This window comes from Canis lupus, chromosome 10 (assembly GCF_003254725.2).
Source record: "Canis lupus dingo isolate Sandy chromosome 10, ASM325472v2, whole genome shotgun sequence".
NCBI classification, from domain to species: domain Eukaryota; kingdom Metazoa; phylum Chordata; class Mammalia; order Carnivora; family Canidae; genus Canis; species Canis lupus.
In genome coordinates, this window is record NC_064252.1 from 34,614,230 (window position 1) to 34,625,004 (window position 10,775).

Below are 10,775 nucleotides of genomic sequence, written 5' to 3' on the forward strand. Positions count from 1 at the left end.
TGAGTCCCATGTCAGGCTCCCTGCACGGAGCCTGCTTCTCCCTCTGCCTGTGTCTCTGCCTCTCTCTCTCTGTATCTCTCATGAAAAAATAAATAAAATCTTTAAAAAAAGAAAAAAAACAAACATCTTAAGTGATGTCAAATGGATATAGTAGACAGCCAAGTTCTGGAAACTGGTCTCTGGACTACAGATTTTGTGTTCTTTTCTCTATAGCGAATGACCACAAACAATAATAAAGGTAAAGCATGCCAATTGTTAAGAGACGTAAAGTGTGACATCACAACACTCCCTGAGAGGGGCCTTTGTATCTTCCCCTTTCTGGGATTCTTCGAAGTTAACAGCTGCTAGCAGAAACCCAGCCATCAGCCTATTTCAACTGGAGCTGCCTTTGTGGGTTTTCTCCCCAAGACTTTTAGGATAACGACTCACAAGCCAGAGATTGATAAAGACGTAAACCCTTCTATTACTAGGTTTCTTTATCCTTATTCATATTGGCTTGAGTCAGAAATGAACTTCAGGTGATATTAGAACTTCAGATATCTACTCCTCCCACTTATCTACAGCTAGATGCTGACTCCCCACTCCCACAACTGGCATTAGGTTATTACCAATACCGTACCTTGACCCAAAGTTGGCTGCAGGGGGTCTGGCAACTACCGATTATATTCAAGACAAGGCCAGACCTGGGGTTAAGTCTAGGGGACACTAGCACCCTGGGAAGGAGACATCAGGTCTTCCATTTATGTTTAGTCTAAAAAAAGAACTTTAACGAATGTTAATAATATAAATAGACACAGCCACTTCCACATAACCTGTCATACCAAGTTATAGGCCTTTCTGGACATGCATGGGTCACAAGGAAGGAGGAGAGCCACCAGGTGAAGGGACTCTATGGCCACTTCAGGGGATCCCACTGCTCTTAGTGTAGTTCAATGGATTGCCATTGACAACGAATCCAAAGTAGATCTACAGATCATACTATCCTCTTTCACTCTATGTAACCTTCACAAAATGGAGAGGAGGCTTAGGGAGATCCCAGACAAGAAACTACAGTGCACTAACACAACCCACACTCGCACACTGCTCTGAGGCTCCATATGCCACCTTCCAAGGGAAAAGGATAATGGAACCACAGTGCACAAGGTGTCAGTCAACAGAATGACCCAGATAATAACAAACATAAGGTTTTACCATCACTACTGTTAGACAGAAATACCCTTATCCTGGAGATTCAGATAATGGTGGTAATATGTATAAATTATCTATAAACAAAATATATTAGCAATGACTAATGTTTTACCTCAAGTATGTTTTACCAATAGTATAGCCATGTGTGGTGAGTACTGAGGATGTCTGCTCATCAACCACTCCACCCCCTCTTCTAGAAGGCCTTTCTATACTGCAGAGACTGATAATTTAAGAGCTATACCTAAATAAAAATTCAAAAAAAAAAAAAAAGGGGATCCCTGGGTGGCGCAGCGGTTTGGCGCCTGCCTTCGGCCCAGGGCGCGATCCTGGAGACCCGGGATCGAATCCCACGTCGGGCTCCCGGTGCATGGAGCCTGCTTCTCCCTCTGCCTGTGTCTCTGCCTCTCTCTCTCTCTGTGACTATCATAAATAAATAAAAATTAAAAAAAAAAAAAAAGAGCTATACCTCTCAGGCTTCCTTGAAATGGATGTGCTTTTGGTTCCCCCAAAAAGAAGCCCTACTCCAGATTTAGAAAGCAAACATGAGGCACAGGCCAACTTCCCGCCTTCTGGGTGGTTCTGCTGGAGGCTAACATGATGATGGGGACGTGAGGGGTTTTGCAACAGCACCTCATGGTCCCTTCTCTGACTCTCTGGGTGTTGAGAGGTGGCTGCAGTGGGGAAGCAGCCTACTACTGGAATCAGGAACTGACCCCTGGTTTTCAGTTCCATCAGTCTGTTCTCAGACTCAGGAGTTCCAGGGACAGTCTGGGGCACTCCTGGTGGGCCAGTTTTGAGCAGTCACACCAAGATAGGTTTGTTTATAAATAATTACAGACAGCATCAGCAGGGACTCATTCCTGGAGGCTTGGCCAAGAGCCCTACATCTCTGGCCCTCCCCGTAATTGCAGTTTCACTTTCTGCTTCAGGCCCTGAACTCTGCATCCTAATAGAGCAGGAAAGCAAAAAGATTCAGGGGTCAAATGGAACAGACCACACCAGAAGCTGTTTGGGCCTGGCGAAGCAACTTGACCCTTCCCTTTGGCCTCCGCGCACACTGGTGAGGTGGGGACAGGAGGAAAGAGGTGTCTCTGAGAATCACCTATTTACTCTTTAAATGTTTCCTAAGAACCTCTGGGCCAACCTCAGAGACAAAAACTGTGTCCTAATAATCAAAAGAAGATGTACAAGCAGACAAACAACTACAATACACCTCTAAAAGGGCTGGAGAAGAGAAATTATAAAGGCCATGTGAGCTCAATGGCTGTACAGAAACTAAACTCTGTACTGTGATACTTTCCACCAAGAAATTTCTACATCTTTTTTTTTCTTTAGATTTTATGTATTTATTCATGAGAGACACACAGAAAGATGCAGAGACATAGGGAGAAGCAGGCTCCCTGCAGGGAGCTCAACATGGGACTTGACCCCAGGACCCCAGGATCATGCCCTGAGCCGAAGGCATAAGCTCAACCACTGAGCCACCCAGGCTCCCCCATCTATATCTATTTCTATTGGAACTTCCAGAGTCAAACCCCAGGTGAAACAACTTACTTCCCCACCTTTCCCGACATCATCAGTTAATCAAAGAGAGCTACTACCTGCAAGCCCCGAGCCTCTGAAAATGGGTGCAAGCTCCCCAGGCACAGCAGAAAAGGCTTTATGGGCCCACATGCTGGCAAAGCTTTATGAAGCCCACAATTGGGGCTACTGGATCCTTCCAGGCCCTCAGTTGGAGCCTGCATCATGCTGGGTGCTTTTCTCATCACCTCATTGAGGTTATGGAGTGTGCCATGCTTTACAAAAAAGTACTTGCCCAATTTACAGAGGTGCCCTCAGAAGGCATCAACTGCAAGACAGTGGCTATGTTCTGTCCCACTAAGAAAGAGAAAGGCTGGCCGTGAAAGGACAGCCCAGAGCCAAGGGGCCATCTAGTACAGCACAGTCAAATTTCCTCCATATGAAAACGTTAAAAAAAAAAAAAAAAGTCTCTTAAAAACAAGAAATTACCATAACTTACAGGGTTAGGAAGCAGAGGAACTCCACACCAGGATCCACCCAGGTCTTCCACTTCGAATCATCGGTCCCTTCAATCTCTATATTCCTACTGAGTGCCTCCATAAGTCAAGAGCTGGGGATGATTGTTTTTATTCATGAATGCCAAGGATCACACCCTGAACATTTTGTGGAAGAATTTCCCAATACGAGCTCTGTTAAAATTTTTCTCAAATCTCTTTTACTGAGTTGTAGTCTAGCTTAGGGGTGGTAGGGTTAGAGAAATGGGATTTACACGGTGACCACTTTACCAAAGTGCATGACCAGCTGCCCAAAGATAAACACGAAGCTGCAAGTAAGAAGAATCCTGGCTTCCCATGTGGCTTGCCCCAGGCCCCCCACAGCAGACTCTCCTCAGACCCTCCAGGGCTTCCCATCCCAAATCTCTCTCCACGCCACACTCTTTTCTGCTGCTCCTCCCTCTGCTATCCGCTTTGAACAATATGCTGCTTACCCTGCCCCTTCCCATCTCAAGGATGGGCTTTGGGCTGCCCTATGCCTAGAATATTCTTCATGGGATGGACGTGTGGATGGTTCCTTCCCTCCCTTGAAGTGTCTGCTCTCCCAGGTCATCTTACCAGTGACAGTCCCTAATTACCTCTATATTAAATTGCAACTCCTGCCTCCCACCCATCTCCCCTGCTTTGTTTTTCTCTCTTCACACCATCTGATACACTATCTATTTTACCTCTGCATGTGCTTAAAGTCTGGCTACCCTACTAGAATGTAAGTGCCCTGGGGGCAAAAATCAATGTTGAATCCCCAAGTGCCTAGGACAATCCCTAGTGCCTAGCACAGAGCAGAAAAGAGAGAGAGACAGAGACAGAGCTCATAAATTTTGATCAATCATGTTTGATCTAAGATATGTCAAATCACAGTTTCCAGGAATTTTTAACTGACAGACCAAACTCTTCAGTGACCTCATAGGAAGATGTACCTTCCTCTCCGTTGTCATAAAGATGAGGTCTCAAAACTCAAGAGAAGAGAAACAAAAAAGGGGAAGAAAAATAAAATGAAGAGCCAAATGACCTTCCGGTTTTTCTAAGAATCTGAATTCCCAAGCCTGCTGGCCATGACTTTCCTGAGGCCTTTTGCATCTGCCCTCCCCGGATTAAGAAGAGTTCTTCCAGTTTGTGGATGGAAGAGGAGGAAAGGGTGGAGCTTGTGCTTGTAAACTTTTGACTTCCTGTTTTTAAATGGCTGTGCTAGAGCTGGTCAGAAGCAAAATGACTTTCCAACCAGATAAATAGAAACTGCAGCCACTTCTGCTGCAGGATGGGTTCCCCTTGGCCCCAGGCCCCACAGAAATCTCCGGCCACTCTTCCCCTTGAGCCCGACCACCACTTTTTACTTCAGAAGGCAATGACTCAAGGATTCCTTAGCAGTGGCTAGAACTGTTAGAGGAAATTGCCTAAGTGCATCTGTCTTCCCTTAATGCAGCGAGGAAAATGCCCCACTGAGGCGCCAACATGTCACCCGCCGGAGTGAGACCCCACATTGGACAAGTCTTACCCTTCAGCTATTTCATGTGCTTTCAGAACTCAGAATATTTGAGACCCTCCTGATGCCTTTTCAAAGGAAGTTTCAGACAGCCAAAGAACAGCCCCTACACATTGCTTTGACTCCAAACTCACTTCATGTCTAAGCAAAATATTCTTTTGTTTGTTTTTAAAATTTTATGTATTTATTCATGAAAGACATAGAGACACAGGCAGAGGGAGAAGCAGGCTCCCCGGGGGGGCGGGGGGAGCCCGATTCAGGACTCGATCCCGGGACCCGGAATCACGACCTGAGCCAAAGGCAGAGGCTCAACTGCTGAGCCACCCAGGTGCCCTAAACAAAGACATTCTTTAATTTAGAATTAAATGCATGCGGGGGCACCTGGCTGACTGAATCAGCTGAGCACTGGACTCCTCATCTCAAGTCTCCATCTCAGGGTTGCGAGTTCAAGCCCAGCGTTGGGTGTGGAGCCTATATTTTAAAATAAAAAAATAATTAATTTAATGTAATTAGAGGTAAAATGTGCACAGCAAAAAAGAAAGAAAAAAATGATACAGGACTGACATCCTGCAAAGGAAGGGGGAAGGGGTGGAAACATATGCAAGTCTATAAATGGAAAAAGTTGTGATTAAATTTTGTCTTTAAACTTAATAACTAATCACCATAATGATGAATTTGTCTAAAATACATCAAAATGGGTACAAAACGCATAATATGATCTCAACTATTTTTTTAATCTATATATTCTATAATTTGTAGAATAAAGCACCAGTTGTCTCTGGGTGGTGGAATAATAAATGACTGTTTTTCTTCTACACTTCCTAAATTTTCTAAAAAGAGCACATATTATGTTTATGATTGGACTAAAATTACAACACGCAAGTATTGTGCATTCAATCAAATAAAGTGAAACTATGAAGGGGTAACCCAAGAAGTCTTTAAATAAAGGGTATAATCTTTCAGTACACCCATCCAAGGCAAAGAAATCCCAAGCAACAGTGAAAGTAAACATACAGGCGAGAGGAAAAAAGAGTAAGAGAAGCAGGGAGAAAAGGCATTCTCCTCCGCGGGCTTCTCTTCTTTTAACAGGAGCTTTCAAACAAAACCACAATCCTCCGGAGTGACACAAAAGGAAGGTTCAGAGGAGCTGTCTTCACACACTGGGCACAAATGCAGCTCCAGGGGGCCTCTTGGCTTTGCCTTGCACAAGAGAGCCCCATCAAAGCCCAGCCGTCTGGGGCAGGTATGCAAGACACTTTACTGTGAAGGATGCACATTTCCAGGAGGCGTTCCACTGAGCAACCCAAAAGTGTGCAGAAACCACCAGCATGTGGCTCCATTTTCATCACCTTCAGGAGCAGCTCACACCCACAAAAGGTGTTCGGCCTGCAGATGGGTTTCTTCAAGTCAGTAGCTAAGCAAAGCCAAGCTTCCCCAGGACCCAGGACACCAAACAGTGCCCCAGCTGTGTCCTACCTGGGGGAATGTTCTCATCTGCTGCGCAACAACTTAAACCAAATCTGTGTCTGCAGGAGGGGGGTGTCTCAGGTCTCAGAGACCAGCAAGGCAAGGAAGGGTCCCCACCAGACAGACCCAGACTCACTTGACAGGGCGTTCTTGTCAAGGCTGGAAAACCTTCCTGAAAACCAAAGAAGTGGGCATTCTAGGGCTGAGCCACCTCATGCTTTCATCCAGCAAATATTTTACTGAGAGCCTACTAGGTGTCAGGCACTGTGCAGAACACGGGAATGAGAATGGGGCCTAAAACCTGATCCCGGACGCCTGGCTGGCTCAGGCAGTAGAGCGTGTGATTCTCAATCTCAGGGGTGTGAGTCCAAGCCCCACATGGGGTATAGAGCTGACTTAAAAATAAAATCTTAAAAAAAAAAGCAAAAAACAAACAAACAAACAAACAAACAAAAACCAAAAACCTGATCTCAGCAAAGACTACGGACTCAGAGCATCAATGATCTAAAGAAGGACACCTGTGTGGCTCAGTGACTGGGCGCCTGCCTTCAGCCCAGGGCGTTATCTTGGAGACCCAAGATCAAGTCCCACATCAGGCTCCCTGCATGGAGCCTGCTTCTCCCTCTGCCTATGTCTCCCTGCCTCTCTCTCTGTGTGTCTCTCATGAATGAATAAGTAAATATATAAATCTTTATAAATCTTTATAAATCTTTATAGAGAGAGAGAGAGAGAGAGAGAGAGAGAAAGCTGCCTTACTGACAAGGCCTAATGCTCCAACCAAATGAAAGATGGATCAACTACTCAAGTTTAGGAATTAGAATAGTACAAAAGACAATTGGCCCCACATCAGAATCAGAGGGGGAGACAGCCAGCCCTCCTCATCACTAGCAGTTTCCTTCCTCCTTTCTCTCCCTCTTCTCACACTCCAGATGTTCTCTGGCCACCAATGAAGCTGCGAATCCATTTCTTTTGGAATACTATTTTTCTATTTCAGATACAGGTACGTGGAACTCCTGCCAGAGGGCTCCAAATTTTTAGCAACACAATCTGTGCCATGCTGTGGTCCCTTCTGCCTCCCTCTGGGTGAGCTGGAAAGCCTGAAACTGCAGAGCCTGGTGAAAGGATCATCCCACCACTACCCTAAATCAAAGAAGCAACTTTGGTCAGCTAACTTTTAAAGAAATCCAAAGTAGTAGAAAATATGTATGTAGCATCAGCTGTCATCAGGTTTGTTTCATGCCAGTAAAGTTTAATAAAACAGAAAAAAAAAAAAAAGGAAAGGAAAATGTTTAATATTGGTTTCAAAACATATCTTTATGCCCCATGTCATCATAAACTGCTGGCACAGAGTTTTCGTGGAACCAAATGCAATACAAAATAAGGAAGACTCTTCAACTGACCCATCTTCAGGTCTACATTCAACAGAAGGTATGGAAAGCACCAGTTGCTAAAGACTGGGGAAAAAGAAGACCATACTCATATAGATATGAATAATAAACAAATGCCATTTCTGGGAGGACGTGGGACCCAGAAGGGAAGCAACGGCTGAGAACAAAGGCCAAGGGCAAAGGATCCTTATCAGAGCACCCATAGAGAAAGTTCTGTCCCTGATTCCCAAAGGCTAGTCTGAAAAGTCCGGTGCCACTTTCAAGTCAACGTTGTAAACGAGGGCTGGAAATTTTAGCAAAGTGCCAATTACAAGTTGGAAGTTTCTTCCTCATGTCTCTGGTTAGAAAGTTCCTTCCTAATTCTTGGACAAGAAAAGCAAAGCCCAAGCTGCCTGAAAAGCACAGAGAGCGGTGGTATTAGTTAGTATCTCCCCAGACAATTAACAGGTACAGAGAAGTTAAAGTGCATTCCCAACAGAGTCTAATAACCATCCCTGTTCTAGGTAGGCGTTTCTGCAGAGTACTACCTGGCATGTTCCATCCAGGCAAAAAAATTTTTTTTTAAATTTTTATTTATTTATGATAGTCACACAGAGAGAGAGAGGCAGAGACACAGGCAGAGGGAGAAGCAGGCTCCATGCACCGGGAGCCCGACGTGGGATTCGATCCCGGGTCTCCAGGATCGTGCCCTGGGCCAAAGGCAGGCGCCAAACCACTGCGCCACCCAGGGATCCCCCAGGCAAAATTTTAAGTGACCTAAACACATGTCTACAGTCTAGACCAAATCCTTCGGCCCTTTGTTTAAACTGGTTGAGCCTAAGTGTACTCGCACACCACCCAGTCCCCCAGTCTCTGGGGTGGAGTCTGGCCTGGCCTCCAGGATGCTTCTGTCTGTCTGGCCTTGGATGCTGCAACCACTGCCCACGGCCCAGAACCTAAGTGATGAGGTCCATTTTTAAATCCCTTAGAAGTTTCCCAACCACCGGTTTGGGTGAGGAGACAAACAGGGCTGCAGTTTGCTGACATGAAACTAAAAATATCCCGTTGCAAACAAAAGCCATCTTTTACAAGTCTGGCTCGGATGTCCTGAGGTTCCGTGTGGTAGCGTCAGAACATATCCTTGGCAAGGTGGCCGCCTTAACAACTGCTCCAGCCGGTGAGTGCCCGGCTGTCAAGGAAGCTCACCCCGCAGCCCTGCCTGATTGATGGAAAGAACAGCTTCAGTCCTCTGCCACCCACCCAAACGCAGGCTGGAAGAATTCAAGGCTGCCTCTGCCCAAAGTGTTAGATACACACTGAAAGGAGAAGGGGGGTAAAAACAAAAAACAAAACAAACAAACAACCCCATTTCCCTGGAAGGAAACGTGCTTCCAGTTCCCTCCTTGCAATTATAAAAGCAAATTATTGCTGTGGCTCTACTGAGAAAGGCAACTCGGAGGCGTAGAAAAAAAAAAAAGGATTTCGAAGCCAATGTGGCCCAGAGGGGCCTGCCGGGGTGAGGCGGGGCGGGGACACCACGGCTCCCCGGGGAGATGAGCCACCAGCCGAGCCGAGCCGAGCCGGGGCCTCCTTGGGTGGTTTTTACCTGTTGGGCTTGCGGGCGGAGCTGGAACCCCCGGTCGCCGCGCTCCAAGGCGCCCCTTACCTCCTCGGGTCCCAAACTTTCCTTAGCGCCCCTTGGAAGGGGCGAGCCTCCATCCTCCCCTCGTCCAGATTTCAGACGTGGAACTGGTCTAAGCTTTCGAGGACTGGGGGCGGGGTGGGGGGGACGGTGAGGGAGGCCCACTGTCACAGGCCCCGAGCCCTCCGGGGGCTTCGGATGCTCGGACGCCAGGAGTGGGGGAGGCAACCTGACCGTCAGCCCCGGGCCGGGCCAAAGTTTCCTCCAAAACTGCCGCGGCCAAGGCGGGGGCAGGGGCCGTGACCCGCGCAGGGTCGGAAGAGCCGCGGGGGAGGGGGCGCAGGGGGACGCAGGCCCCAGGGCACCCGCCGCAAGGTCGACGTGGAGCCGGACCCGGGGGGCAAACACCGGGCGCCCGGCCTCTTCCCCAGCCGGGCGGAGGGGCAGCGCCGGGCACCCCGCCTCTCCCCGCACCTCTGCGCGGCGCCGAGCCCAGGACACGTGGGAGTCAAGCCTCGGGCTCCCCAGCTCGCAGCAGGGACTGGCGACCTCGGCGGGGGCACAGCCTTCGCCCCCGCGCCCTCCCCCCCGCCCCCCCAGGAGAAGGCAGCGAGCCGGGGCGCAGGGCGGCCGCTCCCGGCGTCGCTTTCATCCCCAGATCGCGGCACCAGCGGGGAGTTGCGTTCTGTTCAAACCCGCCTCCCACCACCAGGAGCTGCACACGACCTCTCTACCTTGCTCTGCTACCTCGCAGACAGACAGACAAGAGACACAAAGAAAAAAGGGAGAGAGAGAGGGGGGGAAAAAAAAAAACAAAAAACCCACCAACTACCGCCCCTCCTGCTCCCATCCTCCACCCTGGAGCCGGGAGGAAGAAGGGGAAGGTGAGCACGTCTTCCTTCCTCCTCTCCATCCCGACTCCGGGCAGACTGGGCAGCAAGGAGCCCCGAGGTGGCTGGGGAAGAGGTAAGGTTGGAAAAGGCAGAGACCCGGCGCCAGCGAGCGGCCGAGGGAGAGCGCGAGAGAGGAAAAAAAAAAAAAAAAAAAAATCCAACAAAACCACGCTAACGCGCCCCCTACCTGGGTGCAACATACTTTGGAAATAGAAGATGACCAGGATAAAGGATCCCAAGCAAGTGGCCAGCACCATCCGGCAAATTCTGTTCATCCTCATCACTTCCAGCAGCGCCGGCTTCATGGCTTTGTCCTGGCTACGGGGACCGGGCTGTCCGGGAGGCGCGCCGGGGCGCAGGAGCCGGGACCCTGCCGCGCGGAGCGGAGCGCGGGAGGCGCCGGGCAGGGCCGGGCAGGGCTCGGGCGGGGGACGAGCGGGCGGGCTCCGCGGCGGCTCTCGGGGCCCGCCGCCCCGGGCAGGGGTCTGGAAGGCGCGGGAGTTGCTCTGGAAGTGCCGAGATGCGTGGCCCCGCCGGCTGCGCGCGCCCGCTGCTCCGGCTGCGGCTCCTCTCCGCCTCCCCGCCTCCCCGCCTCCCCGCCGCCGCCGCCTCCGCTCGAGCCGGCGGCCGCCGCGCTGCCTCCTCGCGGGCCGGGCGGCTGCG

General features: G+C 49.4%; 1 protein-coding gene across 2 annotated transcripts in view; it reads right to left on the reverse strand.

Annotated features, from left to right (window-relative positions):
* CHST11 (carbohydrate sulfotransferase 11) overlaps window positions 1–10,545 on the reverse strand; it is a 259,849-nt gene extending 249,304 nt beyond the window's left edge. Inside the window, exon 1 of one of the 2 annotated variants that reach the window (XM_025462312.3) lies at window positions 10,315–10,545. In XM_025462312.3, the coding sequence (XP_025318097.3) occupies window positions 10,315–10,417 (103 nt within the window). In that variant the 5' untranslated portion in view covers window positions 10,418–10,545. Of the gene's footprint in view, window positions 1–10,299 lie in introns of both variants that reach the window. The other variant, XM_025462306.3, reaches the window with a different exon arrangement.
* Window positions 10,546–10,775: the final 230 nt, after the last annotated feature.